Source organism: Panthera pardus, unplaced genomic scaffold (assembly GCF_024362965.1).
Source record: "Panthera pardus isolate Hobbes unplaced genomic scaffold, ASM2436296v1 HiC_scaffold_25, whole genome shotgun sequence".
Lineage (NCBI taxonomy): Eukaryota > Metazoa > Chordata > Mammalia > Carnivora > Felidae > Panthera > Panthera pardus.
In genome coordinates, this window is record NW_026526821.1 from 1,950,138 (window position 1) to 1,972,770 (window position 22,633).

Consider the following 22,633-nt stretch of genomic DNA (forward strand, 5'->3'; position numbering starts at 1 on the left):
AAGCTGAGCATGCACAAATGAGTCTGACACGTTCCCTCATTGACTTTCACTCAAGTGTGACATTTACAAAAAAACTACACGCATCAACACATTCTCTCAAACCGAACACACCCGTTTAATGCCATTGTGTGAATAGACTGCCGTTTATTTACCCATTTTACTGTTGATGGAAATTTGGGTTGTTTCCAGCTTGGGGTGACCATGAACAGTGCCGCTTGGGCCCCTGCAGCACCTTCCGCTGGTGCACACGGGGCCCTGCTGTGGGGCACGTGTGCGGGAGGCCTGCTGGGGGGGCTGAGGCTGCTCAAAGCTCTGTAGAAGTTGCCCAGGATCTTCGCATCGGCAGGTGCTCCTTCTCCTGGCCAACTAGGTGGCGTCAGCCCCTCCGAGTTTGGTCTCTTGGGGTGGGGGAGGTCTGTGGCGGGCCTAACTTGCATTTCCCTGGTGACCGATGAGGCTGAGCACCTCTCACGCCCCAGTTATCCTCTCTGTCTGTCAGAGGTGATGTCTTCTGTCCATTTTCCCGTGTTGTTCAGATCTTCTCCCATTTGGTGGGCCACTTCCCGTTCTTCTGGTGGTGCCTTTTCGTGAGAAATTCTTAATGTGGTCCAATTTATCATTTTTTTCCTTTATAGGGTTTAGTGCTTTTTGCGCTTATTAAAAAAAACCAAAACCTTACTCCAAGATCATAAATATGTTTCCTTCTTTTTAGAATTAAAAACAATATTTAGAGAGAGAGAGAGAGAGAGAGAGAGAGCGAGCGCACACATGAGCAGGGGAGGGGCGGAGAGAGAGGGACAGGATCCCAAGCAGGCTCCCAGCTGTCAGCACAGAGCACAACTGGGGGCTCGAACTCAGGAACCCTGAGATCGTGACCTGAGCCAAAGTTGGACACTTACCCGACTGAGCCCCTCAGGCGCCCCTAAACATGTTTCATTCTAGAAGTTTTATTTTACCTTTTACATGTAGCTCTTCCAGTTCAGCTGGACTTGATTTTTCTGTATGGTGTGAGGTTTGGATCAAAATTTTTGGATCAAAATTAAAAAAAAAATTCATTTTTCTTGCTTGTGGGTAGCCAACTGACGAAGTGCTAATTATTGGAAACCAAAAACCATCGTTTCCTCACTGCAGGTGGTTGTCCATTTTGTTGTGAGTAGGCTGACTACGTGGGAGGGTTTTCCTGGACCGTCTATTCCATTCAGTTGGCCTGTTCAGCCATTGTACCAATACCCCACTGTCTTAAATACTCCAGTTACAGTGGTTGAATATGTGGTGGGGTAACCCTCCAGCTTTGCTCTTTTTTTTATAATGATTTTTTTAATGTTTTTATTTATTTTTGAGACATAGAGAGACAGAGCATGAGCAGGGAAGGAGCAGAGAGAGAGGGAGACACAGAATCTGAAGCAGGCTCCGGGCCCTGAGCTGTCGGCACAGAGCCCGACGTGGGGCTCAAACTCACAGACTGTGAGATCATGACCTGAGCTGAAGTCGGATACTTAACCAACTGAGCCACCCAGGTGCCCCGCCCCCCGCCTTTTTTTTCAGCTTTTCTCTTTTTTGCAATTATCTTAGCTATGTTTGACCTTTTGCATTTCTGCATGAATTTTAGAACTAATGTGTCCATTTCTTTTTTTTATGTTTATTTGTTTATTTTTTGAGAGAGAGAGAGAGAGAGCGAGAGAGAGAGCAGGGGAGGGGCAGAGAGGACACAGAGGATCTGAGCCTGATGAGGGGCTCGAACTCATGCAAAGTCAGCCACTCAGGCAACTGAGCTACCCATATTTGAGAGAGAGAGAGAGAGAGAGAGAGAGAGAGAGAGAGAGACAGTGTCTGAGTGGAGGAAAGTCAGAGAGAGAGGGAGACAGAATCTGAAGCAGGCTCCAGGCTCTGAGCTGTCAGCACAGAGCCCGACACAGGACTCGGACTCACGAGCTGTGAGATCGTGACCTGAGCTGAACTGGGAGCTTAACCAACTGAGTCACCCAGGTGTCCCTAACGTGTCAATTTCTAATACGAGGATATTATAAATGAAAACCCCCTCTGTGCTTTGCTTTTGTTTGCAACCCACACACTTTGGTAGGTGGTATTTTCAGTAGCATTCAGTTCAAAATATTTTCAAATTTCCCTTGTGATTTTTTTTTTTTTGACCCTGGGATTAGTTGGATATTTCCAAATATTTGGGGGTTTTATAGCTATCTTGTTGTTATTGGTTTTAATTTAATTCCAGTACAATCAGAGAACATATTCTGTATGATTTGAGTCCTTTTATATTTATTGAGACTTGTCTTATAGCTCAGCATTTGGTTTATCTTGCTAAACATACTGTATACACGAGAAAAGAATGTGTTAGGTGTGTTTGAAAAATACTAGCTCAACATAGTTTATATAGTGTTCAGATCAGTTGTGTCCTTCACGAGTTTTTTAGTTCATTTGTTCTATGCAGTGCTGCGAGCCCCATGTTAAAATCTGCAACGATTGCTGAATTATCTGTTCTCTTCTTAATTTTGTCAATTTTTTCTTTATGTATTTTGAAGCTGTTATGAGGTACGTACCGATTTATGATTTTTGTCTTTTTGATGAAGTAACCATTTTTCACGAGGCAGCCTCTCTGTTTATCTCTGACAGTATTCTGTGAAAGCCCATTTTATGTGATGTTAACACGGCTCCTCCAGCGTTGGCAGGCTTACCGTTGGCATGATAGATTTTTAAATTTATGCCTCCTGTGAAAATAGCATATGGTAGAGTCTTGCTTTTATATCCTTTTCATCGAGGTGCTTAATGCCTTACACTTAATATGATCGATTTGGTGGGCTTTAGGTCTCTAATCTATTTGTTTTGTTTGTTTCTTCTAAAATGTCCTCTTCTGCTTTCTTTTGGATGACCTGAATATTTTTTTTTACCTTTCTGCTTTAGTTATTTGTTGGATTTCGAGGCGTACTCCTTTGTGGTTAGTTTGTTTTTTTTAGTAATGGCTTTGGTGATTGCAGTGCGCAGTGTCTGGGAGCCGCTATAGCAGAATGTACCCCAGATGTAGAGCCTTCCAATGTCACAGGCCCATTGTCTGCGGTCGTTGTGTGCCTCCCAGCTACATACAGTAAGATCCCCACGATGCAATGTTACAATTGTTGCTTTACACAGACGTATGGATTTTAGAGGAATGAAGAGGAAAGTACTCTTGTATGTGTATTCAGTTATGTATCCTTTTCATTCTTTCCTGATGATCGAGTTTCTAGCTGGTATCATTTTCCTTCAGCCCGAAGAACTTCCTGTTTAGCATGTCCGGTAATACACGTCTGCTGGTGAGGATTTCTTTTAATATTCTTTTATGTTAAAATATATTTACGTACTCTCATTCTTGAAAGCTGGTTTGACGTCCTGCAAATGTGTTGACAGGCTTTCTTTCAGCTCTTTGTACATGTAGTTCCACTCTCTTCTGGCATCCATAGTTTCTGATGAGAAGTCATTAGACTCCACGTGTCGTTCCCTGGATGGCTGTGACCGCGTGGCTACTTGTAAGAGTTTTCTCTTTACATGTGCCTTCCAGCAATTTGACTATGATGGGCCTATGCATGGTTTTCTCTGTGTTTATCTTGGTTGGGGACCATGGAACTTCAAGTATGTAGATTCATGTCTTTTACCACATATAGAAGATTCTAGAAATTATTTTTTTCAAATACTTTTTCCTGCCCCATTCTTTCTCTCCTCTCATTTTGTAATTTCAATTACATGTACGTAGACATTTTGAAATGGTCTCACACATCCTTGGTCTCTTTTATTTATTCCCCACTCTTTCAGATTGAATAAAGTCTATGGATAGATCTTCAAGCTCACTGATTATTCCTCTGTCATTCACTCTTCTGTTAGGCCCATTTAGTTAACTTTATATTTATGATATTTTAATTTTCAGTTCTACAATTTCCATTTTCTTTTTTTTTTAAATTTTTTTTTCTTCAACGTTTTTTTATTTATTTTTTTTGGGGACAGAGAGAGACAGACAGAGCATGAATGGGGGAGGGGCAGAGAGAGGGAGACACAGAATCGGAAACAGGCTCCAGGCTCCGAGCCATCAGCCCAGAGCCAGACGCAGGGCTCGAACTCACGGACCGCGAGATCGTGACCTGGCTGAAGTCGGACGCTTAACCGACTGCGCCACCCAGGCACCCCATACAATTTCCATTTTCTAAAAATAGTTTCTAAGGGCACCAGGGAGGCTCAGTTGGTTAGGCGTCCAACTTTGGCTCAGGTCGTGACCTTGCAGTCTGTGGGTTCAAGCCCCGCGTCGGGCTCTGTGCTGACAGCTCAGAGCCTGGAGCCTGCTTCAGATTCTGTGTCACCCCCCTGCCCCTCCCCCACCCGCACGCGGTCTCTCTCTCACAAATAAACATTAAAACAAATAAAAATAAATAAACAAAAATATACATATAGTTTCTAGTTCTCACTTGTGGTTTTTAAAAAATATTTTCCCCCATTAAAAGCATATTTTTCTTTACATCAGTGATTACAGTTATAACAGTTACTTTAAAATCCTTGTTTGCTAATTCCACAATTCGGGTCACATCAGGGATCAATCTCCATTACTTACCCTTTTTGGTTTGAGAATGGTTCTGACATTCTCCTTTTCTTTGTATATCAAGTAAATTTGGATTGTATCCTAGACACATTGTTATTTTCTGTTGACTTTGGAGTCATACGTACACATCCCCAGAGTTGGTTTTATTTTGTGTTCGTGTTGTTGTGACGCTAAGACTCGGCAGTGCTCGGGCTACAAACAACGACCCGTGGACAGCAGCTCTGATCTCATGTTAGACCTCATCTTGGTTCTTTTGTTCTCAGCCTACCTGCCTGGAGTCGGCCCCATGCGTGTGGTCCAGTGTCACCTGGGGATTTAGGCCCTATTTATAAACAGAACTCAGGCCCCTGTTTCTCTTACTCCTTCCCTTCTGGGATGTCCCAGACAGGTTGAGACAGAGTGTTGAGTGTCAAGAGTGTTGAGACAGGCAGCCCCCCTCCCCAGCATTTGCCTGCCTTTGCTCACTCTGGTGACTCCAGGAAAAGGTGTTTTGTATTTTGTCCCAAGCTCAGAGTGCCGTCTGTGGGAAGGTGAGTTCAATAGGAGGTTACTATTCTACCACACTGTAAATGGAAGCCCAGCTTTCAATTTCTGTGAAAAGAAACCCTGCTGGGATCTTAAAACCTGTTTTGTATTGAATCTGTAGATCACGTTGGGAAGAAAGGACAGGCTCCTAATTCTTAAACTTTGTATATCCCTCCACATACTTATTTTTTCTGTAATTTCTCTCAATCGTGTTTTACAGTTTCCTCTCGTTTTTTTGTTTGTTTTGTTTTGAGAGAGAGAGAGTGAAAGAGAGCGAGAGAGAGCACGTGTGCGTGCATGAGCGGAGGAGGGTCCAGGGGGAGGCGAAGAGAGAGAAAGAATCTTAAAACAGGCTCCAAACCCAGCTCGGAGCCTGACATGGGGCTTGATCTTACAACTGTGAGATCTCATAACCGTGATATCAAGACCTGAGCTGAAATCAAGAGTTGGATGCTGAACTGACTGAGTCACCCAGGTGCCCCTCTGTCTGTCAGTCTTTTGCTTTGTTTTGTTAGTTTTACGTTGAGGTGTTTGGTTGGTTGATGCTTTTGTAAATGGTCTAACTTTCAAAGTTTAAATTTTTACATTCTCACTGACATTTAATGGTCAGTGCCTAAAACCTTAGCTTTACGTATCTTGTGCAGTTAATGCTAATGACACAGGTTCCAGCGACAAAACCTACGGTTTGGTCTGTCTCCCAGAGCACCTGCAATGAAGTTTTCAAGAAGGTAACTTTTCAGGAATGGAGGCTGGGGCTTTACGAATTGAGCATTTAAGCTGAATGAGGGGCAAGCTGTGTTAGGAATTAACCAAAGCAATAGGCAGTTCTACCTGAAAAAACCCTCTGAGGGGCCTCATACTCAGGAAATGGAGTTCGGCAGCCTCACCTTTCCAGGGAACGGGGACTCAAGACACCAGCGGGCTCCTCGGACTTGATAGGAAGGCTGTTTCTTGCTCGTACTCTGACGTGGCAAGGGAGACGGCCCAGGGAGGCTGACCTATCGGAGTTCCCACCTAAACTTTGAAATAAGCCCCTCCCTGAGCTAAACTAGTAAAATCCATCCGTGACAGCTGTAGTTAGCTATTTGTGGGAGTCAGCCAAGACACCGTCGTAAATGAGTCATCCGAGAGTTTGTAGACAGCCTGCATCCAGCAGATCCAGGTCAAGCTCCGAGAGGAGGCAGGCCTGACTCTAACTTTGGAGCAGACATCTAATCAGTGTACCGAGGGCTCGGTCCACCTTGCCAGTCTAAAAGGAGCATTGCCAGTGTCTGTCAGCTCTGCGGTCCGAGTCCCAGGTTTCTGTCTCCACCGGGAGAGACCTTGGGCTACTAATGACATCCTTCCTGAGCGTCAGTCCCCTCATCTGCCACACAGGCTTGGCCTGGCGTGGAGGGAGGGCTCAGTGTGTCGGTGTCGCTTACCTGCGGCACCACACTTTGTTTCCGAGGCAGAACAGGGAGGGGTGGCCTTGGCTACTGGGTTCCACTCCAAATGCACCAACTCTCAGGCTACTGTTCTGGGGCAAAGGGGCCGATCGGGCTGATGACGGCCTTCTGATTGATCTGAAATTTCCATCTTCTTTCCATAAGCGAACAAACCAGTCATGTGTTATATTGGGTTGAAGTGTCCCCCCCAAATTCACACCCACCCAGAACCTCAGCACATGACAATCTGGAAATGGGGTCTTTGCATATGGAATTGCTTAACAGTGTTGAGATGAAACCATTTTGAATTTATGGTGGGCCCTAAATTCAGTTACTAGTATCCTCTAAAGATGAAAGGAGGGGCACCTGGGTGGCTCGCTCAGTTGGGCGTCCAACTTTGACTCAGGTCACGAGCTCACGGTTTGTGAGTTCAAGCCCCGTGTTGGGCTCTGTGCTGACATCTTAGAGCCGGGAGTCTGCTTCGGATTCTGTCTCCCTCTCTCTCTGCCCCTCTCCTGCTCATGCTGTCTCTCTCAAAAATAAATAAAAATGTTAAAAAATTAAAAAATAAAAAAGATGAAAGAATACACAGGTGCCTGAATGGCTCAGTTGGGTGAGTGTCCAACTTTGGCTCAGGTCATAATCTCACGGTTTGTGAGTTTGAGCCCCACTTCTGGCTCTCCGCTGTCAGAACAGAGCCTGCTTAAGACCCTCTGACCCCCCCCCCAATCAAAAACAAATAAACATAAAAAAAAAAAAAAAAAGATGAGAAGACACAGAGATGCAGAGAAGCCGTGTGACCACAGAGGCACAGATTGGTGCAAGCCCGGGGGCCACCAGAAGCAGGAGGTGGGAAGGACCCTGCGCACTTTAATGTTGGACTCCTGGCTTCTGGAACTGTGAGAATGAATTTCTGTCGTTTCTGTAAGTCCCTGTTTATGATGATGCTGACAGCCCTAAGAAGCGGATGTGTCTACATCTATGGATCAGTTAGGTGTTCCTGCACTCGACCCCGGGTCAGGGATCCATTCTTGATGACCGGCACACCCTGCCAGATCCACGGGGCTGAGGAGCACCATCCGCTGGGGTGGGGAGGTCCCCCAGGTGAATGGGACTCTGGTAGCCTAGGCCTGGGTCTTTAAAAAATGTTTTCTTATGTAGTATTGCAGGTAGACAACAGAAGCAAAGGGAATACAACCAACATCGCGTACCTTTCACACGGCCAGAGCAGGGCGGAAATGATTTACTCTCGGATTTGAGTGTGTCTGATGCTTTCTCTATTTTATTGAAGAGACACTGAAAAGGCGCACATGGTGGCCCCATGGCTTCCTCACTGCCCCTGTTCACTCTCAAGGTGGGCAGTGCTCCAGGGAGCACTGTGGCTCCCATCTTCCCTGGGGTGGGGGCAGGGGACGGGGACTCCCCTGGCAGGGAAATGGGACCACAGGGGGTGAGGTGGGGTGCAGACTTAACCGCCCACACTTCCTGCAGGACAGTGCCCTGGAGCAGTCTGCGGGTGAGATCGGCGCCCCTGCAGGGAGCAGGCCAGATGCAGAGGAGAGCAGCGATGCTGGCCTGCGTCCAAGAGTGCAGGCTGACCGGAGGCTGGGGGAGGGGGGTCCCCGTCAGAGAACGCAGGAAGCCACCGCTGTGTGGAGAAGCAGGGGTGCCCTGAGATGGCACCACCAACCTTCCTTCAGGGAAGACGACAGTAATGTAGCAGGGGCGACCTGAGAGTGGGGATCCCCCCTCCCCCGCAGTCACACCGGCCCTCCAGGGTGCAGCGGAACAGAACAGTGGGCTTCACTTTCTACCCCCACCCCAATCGCAATGCTTTGAGGGTGTGGACGATGGCTCACATCTGTTTCCCGGTACAGATGTCATCACACGGGGCCTGAAATCAGCCTGCCAATGCTGTTGCTTGGCCTAACTGTAAGCTTTTCTAATTATTTGTAAGCGTTTAGACATTACGATTTTATACAGAATTCCACATTTCCGCTATTTGAAAGCCAGACCCCGGGCCGGGCTCCAGGGGCTGGAGGAGATGGGCACGGGAGCCGCGGGTCCCAGCCCCCCGCCCCCACACCCGGCGCGTCCCGTTCCTCCTGCGCGCGGAGGTGCAGGTGCACGGGTCCCCCGCCCCCAGGCGCGCGGGGCTGGGTCACGCTGCCCGGAGACCGCGGTTGTCCTCGCCAAGCGTCCCGGAACACCGTCTGGTGGTAAAAAGCAAACAAGCAAAACCCGGCACGAAGAGCACTGTACCTGAGCTAGTCAGTTCTACAGCGGAGATGCTCGTGCACAGTGTTTAGGTCACGCACTTTGTCAAAGAGAACAGAGCAAACAGGAAGAGGCCGTCCACACAGGACCGCTCCCGACTCGGGACTGCCGGTCGCCACCAGCGCTGTCGGCTCCCCCAGTGATTTATGGATACCCGTGTGCGGGAGCCGTGCCGCCCCAGGCCGGGCGCCACTCCCTCCGGGGACGCTCGGGCCGCGGCGGGGGGACGGGGACGGGGACGGGGACGGGGTCGGGGACGCGCGGGGCCCAGGACGCACCGCCTCGCCCGGCAGTCGCGCACCGACGCCGCGAGGCCAGTCCTCGGCCAGGCCCGGCCCGCCCGCAGCCGTGGCGCCGCCGCCGCCCGCCTGTCCCGGCTCCGGCCCCGCGAAGGCAGCGGCGGACGGGCCTCGGGAGCACGGCCTCCCTCCCATCCTCCCTCCCTCCCTCGACCGCCCGGCGCTCCCGTCAGCTCCGGCCGCAGCCATTTTGGAACGAGCGCAGACAAAGAGCGAGTCACCGTCGTTGCCCCCAGCAGGCCCGGGGTGCGGACCCCGCCTGCCGCGCCTAGCCGTCCGTCTGCCCCAGCCCCTGGCCCTCCCGGCCGCCCGCACCCCCACAGCCCGCCGGCCCGATGCCGCCCGCTCGCCCACCGAGCCCAGGCCGCCCGCCCGCGCCCCGGCCTCTGCCGCTAGCAGCCATTGGCCGCGCCTTTTAAGCGCGCGCCGCGGCCAATGACGAGGCGCCGAGCGGCCGGGCGGGGGGCGCCGTGACCAATGGCAACGCGCCGGGCGGCGGGCGGGGGCGGGCGCGCCGCCGCGCCTGCGCACCGCGCCGTCACCGCCCTCTACACCCCCCCCTTACGCCGGCCGCCCCCCGCCCGCCCGGCCGCCGCCCCCGCCCCGCAGGCGCGCGCCGCCCCCCGCCCGCGCCTGCCCGCCCGCCCGCCCGCCCGCCCGCGCGGAGCCTCCTCCCCGCCCAGCGCCGGCGAGCGGCGGCGGCGGCGGGCCGAGGAGGAAAGATGGCGGCGGGCTCGGATCTGCTGGACGAGGTCTTCTTCAACAGCGAGGTGGACGAGAAAGTGGTGAGCGACCTGGTGGGCTCGCTCGAGTCGCAGCTGGCGGCCAGCGCGGCCCACCACCACCACCTCGCGCCCCGCGCGCCCGAGGCGCGGGCCGCGGCCGCCGGCGCGCTCGGGAACCATGTCGGAGCCGGAGCGGCCGTGCCGGCCGAGGGCGCGCCCGCAGCGGCGCCGGAGCCGCCCCCCGCAGGTAGAGCGCGGCGCGGCCTGAGCGCGGGCGGGCGCCGGCCGGGCCCGCGTCCTCACCGCGCCATCCCGCTTGTCCCCGCAGGGCCCGCCGCGAAGCTGAGCGCGCTCGAGGCCGGCGCCGGCGCCGGGGCCGGGCCCGGGGCCGGGGCCTGCGCGCCGGGGGCCGCGGCCGCGCCCGCCGCCCAGCCCGCCGCCCGCAACGGCCCGCCCGGCGGCCCCGGCGCCGCGCAAACTTTGAATGGGAGCGCCGCGCTGGGGACCTCGCTCCGCGCCGCCGCCGCACCTGCTGTCAGCCTGCTCCACAACGGGCCCGCGCCCGCGCCGCCGCCCAAGCCCGCCGCTGCCGCCGCCACTGTCATCCAGACGCCGCCCTTCCTCGGCGCCCCCGCCGCGCCCGCGCCCCGCGCCCCCTCGCCGCCCGCGCCCCCCGCGCCCGCCGCGCCCCCCGCCGCCGCCGCCGCCCCGCCGCCTCCGCCGCCGCCGGCCGCCGCCAGCCTGGCCCGGCCGCCCGGCCCCCCGGCCGGAGCCCCGGCGGCGGCGCAGAACGGGGGCAGCGCCGCGCCCGCGCCCGCCCTCGCGCCCGCCCCGGCCCCCGCGCCCGCCCCGGCCCCTGCCCCTGCCCCGGCCCCCGCGCCCGCCCCGACCCCTGCGCCCGCGCCCGCCCCGCCGCCCGCCGCCAACAGTCAGCCCGGGCCCGCCGCCGCCGCCGCCGCCGCCGCCGCGCCCGCGCAGGTGGCCAAGGCCGACTCGCCCAAGACGGCGGTGCAGCCGGCGCCCGCGCCGCCGCAGGCCCTGGCGGCCAGCTGCCCGGCCGGCGCGGGGGCCGGCATGATCCTCGGGCCAACTATGCAAGGGGCGCTGCCCGCCGCCGCCGCCGCCGGACTGCCGCCGCCGCCGGCCCCCGGCACCCCCACCGGGCTGCCCAAAGGCTCGGCCAGCGCGGGGCCCCAGAGCCTGCCCAGGACGCCCTCGGCCACCACCGGCGGGATCCGGGCCACGCTGACGCCCACGGTCCTCGCCCCCCGCCTGCCGCAGCCGCCTCAGAACCCGACCAACATCCAGAACTTCCAGCTGCCCCCAGGTGAGTGGCCGCGCCGGGCGGGCCTGGCTGCCCCCGGGGGAGTCCAGGAAGTTGTGGGTCTGGCAGGGCGCTGAGGTCACGGGTCTTGCGCGGGCCTGCAGCGAATGAGCCGGGGCGCTCCCCTGCCGGGTGCGGGAGAGCTCTCTGCCATGCGTGTGTGTGTTTGTGTGTGTGTGTGTGTGTGTATGTGTGTGTGTGTGTCTGCGGGCACGGCCCGGGGTGCTGTGGCAGCAGGGGTTCCCTTTCCTGGGGCAGCGCTTGGCCTCAGCTCGCTGTTTGCATTGCAAAGTTTCTGGGCTCCCACCGTGCAGCAGCGGCTCTTCTGCTCTCCCGGCTCCCTGTGCCCCTGTCCCGCTCCTCCCCTCCCCCCGCCGTGCAGCGCTCTGGCTGCCGGCCTCCGCTGGAACGGCTTACTGGGTTATGCAGCCTGGGTCCATGGCTTTCCTGGGTCTGCTGCTTTCCCCTTCTGGTTTTGGGGATCGGTTGTGTTAGGGCCTGTGAACGGAACTCGTCTGCTCCTCTGTTACTCTGGGTTGTGATGGAGGGCTGGGCACTCCCCCCAGCTGGTGAGGTCAGGCAGAGTAGGGACGCCCCTTCCTTGTGGCCGGGCAAGCGTGCATGGAAAGCTTCCGCTTCCCTGCTAGCGGCAGGATGGCAGAGATCCCAGGTGAGCCCTGGAGGGATCCTTGGGCACACACACCCTTCCTGGTCCACGTCCCTGCCTCCCACTGTGTCGTGCACTGCTTCGGCCACAGCGTCCAGCAGTGCCGTGCTGCGGGTTAAAGGATGCTCAGCCGCTCTGGTTAGTGCCATCCGGTGAGATCAGCGGGTCTCTCAGAGGTGCAGACGGCGGTGCGTAGTGAGGGGGAGCAGTCGCGGCCACAGCCTGTGCGTTTCCCCGGTCTCTTGGGTCATCCCTGGCAGTCGGTTGGGGTTCTTCAGGTCTGACGGTGAAAGGTACCCCACAGCGTCCCAGGTCATGCTGCTGTGTTTTGGGATTCTTGAGCAGAGAGAAACTCGAGCACTGAGAAGCCCCGTCTCCTCTCGCATCCCCTCCGCCTCGCCCGCGGGGACCGGGAGCTTCTGGAGAGCTCCTCCCTGGCTGTGTAGTAACATGTGCTGCTGTAGCGGCCAACGCGGTGGCGGGAGCGGAAACAGCACCTCCCGTGTCCCCGCGTGCTTTCTGGGAAAGAGCCGTTGGTCACCTTGACAGAATTTCAGCGTCTTAACAAGAGAGGGTTTTCTTGTCAGAGCCCGTGAGGGTGTTCTTAGGCCGGCAGGGGCGGGGGAAGTGGGCAGCCCAGACCCACGTCTCCGGGGTGGGAGTGGGGCTTGGCGTGCTCGGAGGGGAAAAGGTGACGCAGAAGAAGTTGCTGGAGAGGTGTCGAGATGCCCCTTAGGACGCGTCTGGTTTGTTTTTTGAGTTTGTAGTGGGCGCTTTATTGAAGGTTCTGTTTTGCTCGTTATGTGTTTTGACCTTTCGGTGGAGAATAGGGTTGATCTTTTAGTAACTTTTGAAAAAGGGAATTCGGGGTTGTGGTACGTTATGTAAAACGTGGGGATATCCTTTCCCTATGTATAAAACTCCCCTTCTGGGGGTCCTGCACAGCTCAGCACCTGCCTTACTCCTGCCAGAGAGCGTTCCCGTGCCGCACTCGTGTTGTTGGAAACTGGCGTGAGCTGGTCAGTAGTTGGCGAGGCAGGCGCTTGGCCTGACCGGCAGGGCCCGTGTGACGCCTGCAGGCGCGGTGGTCTGGGGGATGGCTGGGTCTCCTTGGTCTGCGCCTTAGCGCAGGTGAAACCCCTTCCTTATTTTTGTGCCGGGGGAGGAAGCCATGGTTGGGAAAGGGCGTCTCTGACATGTTTGTCATGAGTGACCCCGGGCTCACTTTCATCTTTGGTCTTAACGTCGCCGTCAGAGAGGTCTTCGCGTGCAAGTAGACCACTGCTTGAAAAAAGCTGTAAGGGTTGTCATGAGTGTTTGCGTTAAGTCCCCGGGATGTGAGAGCAGAGAGCAGCCCGTGTTGACATTGGGGTGACAGATGTCTTCTAGAATGTAAAAGACGTGTGTCCGTGTTTTCTTTGACGCTCCCCACACCCCGGCCCCCACCGATTGGGAACTCTGAATACTTACATCGCCTCCTTTTTACAACAGCGGGAGCAAAAAAAGTATTACCCCGAAACAAAGTTCTCGCACTTTTGTAAACCAAAATGACAGGTTATGAATATTCTAGTTACATAATCGATCAGGAAATACTAAACTCTCTTCCTTGATGTTCCCTCTTCATTGAAATCTCTCATCCCAAAGACGTATACAGCGGAGGTAGAAGTGACTTATAAAAATAACCGTGCTTGGCTAATAGCTCGTTCTTGCTACAACTCAGAGACGCAGACACTTGGGAAGGGATCAGGGGCGGGAGGCCTTTCCAGGCTGCACACAGGTGTCAGGTGAGCGCGTATGAACGAGGCCGGCCCCTCGGCTCCTCTCCTTCCTGCAGGTCGAGCTCCAGATGGGGAGAGGAGGTACGGGGGTCTCACCGGGGCCCCAGGCCTTCTCATCGTGCGCTGGAACCCATGTGGATTTTGGCTTTAGCGAGTTCCATTTTGATCTTCTTTGTTAGGACAATTCTGTAAAGAAACGCTTACGTTATTGTAACCGATTTGCTCGTTTGAAGGTACCAGAGTGTCAGTTGTGTCCGCTATGGGGAAAGCGAGAACAGATGAGAGATTTTTGCCGCAAAGGCACTTCTCCAAGAACTGCGAAAAGCGCTCGTTTTGTACAGCTTATTAGTAACATCCCGGTAATATTATGATCGTCACTGAGAGAAAAAAAAGTGACGTGACACCAAAATTAGCGTGTGCGTAAATGGTTTTAAAAGATCTTTTCAGGTAGATGCTACGTTAAAGATGCTCATTTCCAAAGGTTATCTCTTGGCGTGGCAAGTTACTGTTTTTTTTGCAGTGGACGTCTGTTTGTCCTGCTTTTGCAGAGAATGCTCTCCTGTCACCTGAAGGTTTGGCCAGGGCGTAGGTTCTCAGTCCGGGACGGAGCACCGTTTCCTCTGGATGGGCGTAGATGCCTTGGCCTGGGAACATTTGCATGCTCCTTATTGGAAGTGAATATTATCACTGTTAATATTCTTGCTCGTAAAAACATGGCTCCCACCATGATGAACGCAGTTATTTGCTGGTAGGCAAGGGAAGAACCCAGTGGTAGCCGACTGGGCTGTTGGGCCGGGTTATTTCCCGGAGGGCTGACCCTGAGCCGGGCAGTAGGGTGTGGAGAGCCCAGCACTGAAGTTTAAAGGAACTGGACATTCTGGTGGCCGGTCTTGCCAGCAAGTGCTGTGGCCCGAGGGGTGTGTTTGCACGTTTAGATTTTGTTACTTGAGGGCACTCTTGCCTTCTCTGCTTGGAGTCCCAGTTGCCCCAGCTAGAAAGTGCCGCTGACCATTTTGCAAAGCATTGTGGAATCCTGTCGGGACGAATGGGACGCGCCTCTGTCGTGTAACGTCTGTTATTTACGTGCTGTCTCAGTGACGTTACGGTTTTCGCGGGTCTTAAGTGTTATGTTGCTGTAGATGGTGCCAGGTCTAAAGACAGCTTTGTTCTCATCAAAACCATAGCAGCCTTGGACGCGTTTTCAGTCACCGGGGAACCTGGTGCGATGGCTGACTCTGGTTGTGTGAGTGGGAAAGTTGCCGGGGCTGTCACAGGCCGGTCACAGACCCGGCGGACGTGTCCTGCTGCCATGGGGGCAGTGGGTGCGGCTGCCTGCTCGGCTTTGGCATGGGGTTTGCTTTAGCCCAAAGGCCTTGGGGTTTTGCTTTTGATGTACTTGTGTAATGGTGACGTTCATTAAGAGAAAGGGAAAAGAACTCCCGGAGAGCCACACACGGCCGGCACTGGACAGCTCTGCTTGGCGGGGACAGAGGTAGCTTCTCTGAGCTTCCACACTGTGGGCTTGGAGGGGAGGCCATCCTCTGTCCGCACCTCGCCCCTGACTGTCACCACTACCTTAAGGGAGGACAAAGCCGTCTTGGCGCCTGGGGGTGGGGTGGCGTTTCAGGCGTACGTGGGGGTCTTTTGGAGCTGGCGGTTCTCACCTTTTGGCAATAACCAGGAAAGGGGTCCCTTAGACCCTCCTGGGGTTTCCGTTCTCTCCTGCTGCCTACTGTGCCGGAGGGCAACGCGTGCTGTGCGCATATGGCACAATTACTGGAGTTTGAAAAGTCGAGACTTCCCGAGTCCTTTGTGTTTGCTGGTCCAGGGTAGATCCGTATTTCTTAGCGCCCCACGAGGAAGTGGTTAGCAAGCGGGATCTTGCTACCTGGGTGGCCGATGAACCCAGGGGCCAAAGGGCCCGACTCCCAGGAGTTCTGTCACCTCTGGGCCATGGCGAGTGAGTGCCCTCACTTGTGCTGTAGGAGTTGCTGACAAGTGGGCACTGGGTCCCCTCGGGCAGCGGTGTTTGATCAGAACGGGACTGACCCAGTTCAGACCCTGCCCTAGAAACGAAGCAGGTTGGTGGGGCAGAGCAGCCGGGCGCGCACGTGGCTGTTTCCTTGAAATCAAAATAAAGGTAGTTCCTGGTGTGCTCCTAACCCCGGCTGGCTTCGGTGTGTAAATGTAAGTTTCCTCATCTGAAATGACACATTTGAAGAAAGCTTTTCGAGAAATAGCTGGTCGTGTGTGAGTTGATCAAGACGTAATTAACAACTGGTTTTAAAAATCTTGAAGCAGAGATTTAAAAGGACTCTGGAGCAACTTGCCTTAGGTGTGGGGAGTTTGCAAAGTTCTCAAAAGCACTTTTACTTTTTCTCATGTTGATGATAAGCAGGAGTCTCAGATTTTCTCGATCGTCCTGGGAAATAGTTACTGTTTAGGGCTCTCGTCTCTGGAACTTGTCTTCGACTGGAGGCTGGCAGTCTTTTTTGTGATCAGGTCTTTGATCGTAAGAAGACTGAAGGAGAGAGGTACTTTCTCGCTCCTGGAGCCTCTGTCCTGGGTGCCGTGCACCAGCGTGTGAGGGACAGTTGTTTCCAGCTGGGTGTGAGATTGCCACTGCGTGGGGCACTGTAAGTTACAAACATGCGGCCTTCAGAGCCGTAGATTTACGACCAGTGCCTCTTAAAACGCCCTGAGTAGATCAAGTGCCGTAGGGTCGTTTGGAAATTGAGAACTTTGTTTCTATGCTAGAACCGGGAACCCTTTCAAGTACAATTTTTGATTCTTACACATCCTTAGATGTCTGCACTAAGGGAATGAAATCTTCAAAACACAAAGAGGTATAAACATTGTCCACAATTTAGGCACCCACCCCCACATTTGAAAAGTGCATGGATACCCCCTCCTTTTTTTTTTTTTTTTTTAAGAGAGAGAGTGCAGATGAGCGGGGGGGGGGGGGGGGGGGGGGAGAGAGAGAGAGAGAGAGAAAGAGAGAAGAGAAGCGGGGCTCACCTGAAGCAGGTCTTGAGCTCACCCGAAGCGGGGCTCAAACTCATGAACTGTGAGATCATGACTTGAGTCAGAGTCCGATGCTTAACCGACTGAGCCACCCAGCCGCCTGCCCCCTTCTTGTCCAGCTTTCCTCTGTGGCCACTTGCCTGGCCACATCCCCCTGCATGTGAGTGGACGGAGGCCCTCCCAGTGTGGGCGTCTGAGTGAGTGTAGATTGGGCTGGAGGCTCAGAGCCCCTTTGCAGGCCTTCTCAGCTGGGTCGTCTTTTTTTTTTAGTTTTTTTTTTTTTTTTAACGTTTATTTATTTTTGAGACAGAGAGAGAGCATGAACGGGGGAGGGTCAGAGAAAGAGGGAGTCACAGAATCCGAAACAGGCTCCAGGCTCTGAGCCGCCAGCACAGAGCCCGATGCGGGGCTCGAACCCACGGACCGCGAGATCATGACCTGAGCAGAAGTCGGACGCTTAACCGACTGAGCCACCCAGGCGCCCCTCAGCTGGATCTTTTATCCCGAAGTTGGAGTCTAATGGGACCTCTCTGCCTCTTGCATGTGGCCTGGGAAGGGGGTGATGGACGTGTGTGGTTCTTTGACCACTGAGCTCCTGAGGAGGGTGTGACCAGGTGGTATGGGACCTCCTCGCTGACATTGGGGAACTTGTATCCCGAGGGCATATTTTGAAATGTTTTCCAGCTCTTAAGGTTGGGGAAATCCTAAAACAGGTCTTTATGACCGCGTCGCATTGGACAGCAGATTTTAGCTAAGGAGCAAGCAGTGAGAAGGTTCTGTCGCTGTGCAGTGACTTGTTTTGGGCAGTCAGCGGTCAGAGTGGACACGGAGTGGACAGAGCAGGAGGACACTAGGAGCCAGAGCAGCAAGGCCCTCGTCCTCAGTGCTGCGCCCTCTGCACTCAGAGTGGCCGGCGTTGGCCTGGACGCTGCAGAGGGCAGAGAGGGGCCTTGTGGGGTCAGGGATGAGGCCCAGCGCTTTGGGGAGGGGGGAGGTGCTGGGGCGTGGGGTGGCCATACTGTGTGGACCGTCTTGTGTTGCCACCGCAGCTGGAAGGGGACGGAAGGCAGCGTTTCCACCTCAATCTTTGTGCCACGGTGTGGGGGGGCGAGTGCGTCAGCGGAGCTCTCCAAGGGGCCGTCACGCCTTTCACAGAGGAGCTTTGTCGAGTGCTTTTTAATATAATCCGTGTACGGATATGTGTAGACCGACGCCGTGGGTTAGTGAACACAGCAGGTCACGGGCCAGGCCTGGCGTGGTTTGATCTTGTCAGGGCGCCCCCGGCGCCCCCACGTCGGGGAAGGGGAGAGGCGGGTGCTGCCGGTGGGTGTTGTAGCAGAACCACAGCGTCGTAACACAACTAGTCCTTTGAAAGGGACGCCTTTCCCACGTTTTCCCTCCTGATACAAAGTTTTATTCATTATGGGAAGTGTGGGCAGAAAAGAAAACCGTGAGGGAGAAAATAAAGTTCCTCATAATCTCGCCTTGCCTGGCTGGTCACCACCTGTATCCGCCTGCATGAAGCACGTGCAGAGGGAGACCTTCGGTCACCGAGGTCCTGGTCACCGAGGTCCTGCCGCGCCTCCTGCCTTAGCCTGTGTGGGGAGTGCCCCCGCCCTGGTGGCCTTTGAAGTCCCCTCCTTCGGAGCTTCCCCACAGGCCCCTGGGAGGGGCTGCTGTGGCTCACGTCCCCTGGTCGGCTGTGAATGACCCTCAGGTGAATGTCTTTGTGCACAGCTCTGCGGGCGTCTGATGGGTCGAGCATTCATGAGTCTTTGATACAAATTGCCTTCTTGAGGACTCGACCATTTACGCTTTTAAAACCATGGTTTTGAGAGCCACGGCCAAAATGGTGACTTTTTAGAAATTGCTACCATTCTACAGGTTTCGTTTAGAAGGTTGTGTCTGGTTCTAGGGTGTATTTCTTTGACCAAGCGAAGGTGAGCCTTTTCCCGTGGATGTGGATGGAGACCGAGGTCCTTTGCTCTAGGATGTACGTCGGCCGGGGAGCCGATCCACGGCGCTGCGAGGACAGGGCATCACGGGGTGGCTGAGACCGAGGACTGCAGTGAAGGGGGACGGGGGCTGAGGGCCGTGGGCCTGTCTGGAACGTGAAGCGTGTGGTGCCGTTTCTGAGGAGGCATCAGGGGTAGTTGAGCGTAAGGTGTGGGCTGGGGGCAGAGGCCGCGAGGGGTCAGAATTTGGGAGTCCCGTGGCATTTGATGGAAGTTTTGGCCGTGAGGGTGAGGCCGCCTCCTGGGGGACTGTCTTGGAGCAGGGGGAGGGCGGCCGGGAGAGCAGGCGGGCCCCCCTGCTGCAGGTAGGGGGGGCGGAGGAGGCCTAGGAAGGAGGGGCGACCCTGAACGCCACCTGCCTTTCACCTGCCCTTCGGGGAAGTGGACACGGGGCCGTTGTTGTTTTAAGAGCTTTTTATGAAGTAGGAGTGTTTGTCATTAAGGCAGCAAATTCCTCCCGGCTTCTTTGCCTTTTTATGTGTGGAAATGGCTGGGGAGGGACATTAGCACTTCCGATGAGGTGACGAGGTGCTGCGGTCGAGCAGCCCACGTGGTTTTGCACTTGTGTGCCCGCCCCGGGCTTCCTGCCGTGTGCCGATGGACAGACTCGTGAGTCTGAGGATTCTAGAGCCGGGTGGTCCCAGTGAAGATGCTGAGACTCAAGGAGGTGAGTGGCTTTTCAGAGACTCCTCAGCCCCTTACCCGAGGGGCTGGGCCCAGAGAGAGGCCAGCCAGGTGGGAGGCCTGGGGCGATCACTCCTTCCTGCTGCATCTCTTGTCTTCGTGCCTACTTGAGGCAGCTGACACAGGGCCGGGCCTTCTCGCGAGAAGATCCGCAGCCCGGCGAGTCCCGAGCACACGGCAAGAGGGTGGCTGACCCCAGGGGCCGATACGCTGGTGCTGTCTGTTCCAGAGACCCGGCTGTAGGAAGGCAGGGGTGTGTCCAGCCGCCGCTGGACTCCTGGGGTCAGCGGGGGTTTGTGCCTCGTGCTACCAGACGGTCCCCCGGCCTCCTCTCCGAGTGGCTGCGGGCATTAAGGTTGGGGCCATCCCGACGGCGGGAAGGGGTGAGTGGTCGGGAGGTCCCCTGGTCTCCAGGTGCAAGGCCCTTTCTCCTGACTGCAGAGCTGTGCCCGGGCGGCCACCCATCAGCCCTGCTCGTGGCCTCGAAGGGCAGAGCCACGCTTTGTGAGTTTGATCAGTCGGTCGATGAGCAGACATTGGGCACCAACCAACTTCAGATCAGACTTGTGCTAGAGTAGGGCAGTCCCCGTCCTCAGGAATTACTGTCTGATGGGGCTGTTGGTGAGCCACGGAAGATGGGTTTGCAAGGGGAGGAGGTGGGGATAGATGCAGCATCGTTTCTGAAATGGAATCTCATTAGCCGCTCCTTTTCCTGCAGTAATTGCTGAAAATAAGCTTTCTGTCTGTTATAGTCCATTTTGGACACTCCAGCATTTTCTCTGCTGCTCTGGATTGATTAGATAACAAGTCAGGGTTGCTGCCACTTTGGTACGTATTTAACAGTTGAGAAACTTTGTTCAGAGCGTCTCCCAAGCTCTAGGTGACATAGTAAAGACAGCCTCCAAGTGGGCCGTGGGAGCCCGGCGCGGAGCTCACTGGGAGTCGTGCGAGTCTGGGCCAGGGTCCCGACCGCTCTGGGCCGGGTGCCCGGTGGGCCAGCCCTGGCTTGCGTTTCATGCTGAGTGGTTTGGACACCGCTCTCTGGGGTCCCGATCCTGGAACTGATGGTGGAGCCAGCCCCTCTCCGACTCCGGGGGCTCCACGGTCCAGACACACCTCCGTAGGGGTCTCTGACCGTACTTGGCTTGGTGACAGCCAGGACAGCTGGCTGTCTCCCGGCGCGGGTAGGGCTGCCGACCTGCTGGGGACACGCCACCCTCGAGGAGACCGTTGTGCCGTCAGCTCGGGGAGTTTGCTGGCCTGGCCTTCTTGAGACCGTCAGCCTCAGTCCCTCGGAGGCCCGGTCACGAGCAGCTGCGTGTGACCGTGTGCGGCGGGGGCAGAAGCACGCTCCGTGCTCAGTGCTGGCATGTTGGACGGCAGAGGTGCGCTGTGCACGGAAGGCAGGTTAGGGGTGGCGGAAGGGGGCGCACGCTCTTCAGGTCTGCGTGTCGCGGGCACGTGTGTGTCCAAGTGTGGGAGGTGGCCGGAGGGTGTCCCCTCGTTCCCTGCAGGTGGCTGCTTCTGGGGCGGTGGGGGTACGGGCCTGCGCCTGGGACCTCCACTTTTCTCTGTGATGTCTTATTTCTCTTAAAGAGACCTGAGGCCGCTATGAGAATTTTTAGTAACTGTTCTGGGGGGTGGACCCCTAGAGCGTTTCCTCTTGCAGCTGTGTGTAGTTTAGAACTTTCCAGGCAGCTCCTGGATGTCCTCATCAGTAGATGCCCAGTGTGGGGTCGTGGGCAGGCGCCAGGTGGGGCTGCAGGCACGGGAGGGTGTAGTGTCGGTCACTTGGGTGCCTCACTGTCCCCGCCCCGTCGCACTGCCTGTCAGTCGCGCCTCGTCATTCCTCACTACGTCGTCCCCTCTGCTTGGGCTGCTGCACACAAGGACCTCCACGGGTCCCTCGTTACTTCTAGAACAAAGCCGGACTCCTGACGGTGGTCTGGCCGTGGGGCGTTCACAACCTCCCCGCCTGCTCTGGCCGCCCCCCCCCCCCCCCCGGCTCGCTTCGCGCCAGGTCGTGGCTGCACCTCACAGTATTATTTTCTGGGTGCTCCTGCGTGTCGTTCAGGCCCAGGCTGCCGCAGTGCTTCTGGGCGCCGGCCTCATGGCCCCCGCGGTAGAGCGGGGCGCTTCCTCGGGACTGGCGTGTCCCACCGAGGCCCGTCTCCGCGGGGCCCGGCAGCGGGCGGGTGGCCGTGAGTCGGTCCAGGCGAGGCTCTACCTGCCGGCGAAGCGGGAGCACCTGAGGTCGGAGAGCGTGGCTTGTGGCGCGTTCATTTTTGAAGCTCGGCATCAGCGTGGCGCTCGTGTGGCGGGGATGCCTGTGGCGTGAGTCAGGGAGTCTTCTGGAGGCGTTTGTGGTCTGTCCGCTTGGTGGACGGGCCATGACTTTGAAAAGCCATTAACTGAGAAGACTAGTGCGGGACGGGATGTTTTGGATCTTAGACGCGCGGAGTTGAGTTAGTCACAGTCTCCGGTCCCCGCGTGACCTGCTGTATGTGACGAGCACCTGCAGACTCCACCCCACGGAACAGCTGGGAGCCTGCCAGCATCCCACGGGACCATCCGACCCCGCCGCCCCCAGCCTGTGGCCGCCGTCGTCCTGACCCCACGGCCTCCACGCCTTTGCTTCTCTTTTCCTAACTGCCGTGGCCTCCCTGAGCATCGTTAAGTGTGTGGGGTTTTTCAGCTTCAGGCGTGTGGAAAGGGTACCGTGCTGTGAGGCGTCCTTTGGGACCTTGGCCGTAAGTGATGCTTCCGTCCTGTGCTGTGTGGTATTTTGTCACGTGGAGGCAAGCAGGACTCCTTCATCCCGTCTTGTGTTGTTTGTGAGAAGGGCCCTCACACGGCGCCTGGGTCTCCTGCCTGGGGAGGGGTGGCCAGCCCGGGGGGCACTGGCAGACTCTCGTCTACAGAGCCGCACACAGGAGAGATCTTGAGAACAGGCCGGGTCTCTTTACGGAGACCCACGTTCTTGGTTCTACATGTGTACGCGGGGGTCGTGCACCGGGTGTCCGGGAGGGGGTCAGGGAGACCTGAGATTTGCGTCTGAAATTCAGAGGTGGGTTCAGGGCTGGGGATCGGGGGCGGGGGCCCTGATGATATTTCAGGAGACGTGTCTGGCTCAGCTGGTGGGACTCTTGATCTCGGGGTCGTGAGTTCAAGTCCCACATTGGGTGTAGAGTTTACTTTGAAAAAAAAAAAAAAAAAAAAAAGGACTGATGTCATGTTAAACCACGAGGGTGGTGTGCCCACCGGGTTTGGAGGAGGGACAGTATAGCCCAGAGAAGAGAAGACAGGCCAGAGACCTGT

The 22,633-nt window shown here is 55.9% G+C and overlaps 1 protein-coding gene and 1 long non-coding RNA gene across 2 annotated transcripts in view; one reads left to right on the plus strand and one right to left on the minus strand.

Annotated features, from left to right (window-relative positions):
- Positions 1–7,782: 7,782 nt before the first annotated feature.
- On the minus strand, positions 7,783–11,777 carry LOC128773438 (uncharacterized). Its single transcript, XR_008417672.1, has 2 exons — positions 11,565–11,777; positions 7,783–8,735 (listed from the first exon to the last, which is right to left on the minus strand). It is a non-coding gene; the product is annotated as an uncharacterized LOC128773438 (long non-coding RNA).
- The window catches only part of TAF4 (TATA-box binding protein associated factor 4), a 65,805-nt gene continuing 52,901 nt past the window's right edge, over positions 9,730–22,633 (plus strand). The window contains exon 1 of the mRNA XM_053890085.1: positions 9,730–11,150. Coding sequence (XP_053746060.1) covers positions 9,821–11,150 — 1,330 coding nt within the window. The 5' untranslated portion in view covers positions 9,730–9,820. The remainder of the gene's footprint in view (positions 11,151–22,633) is intronic.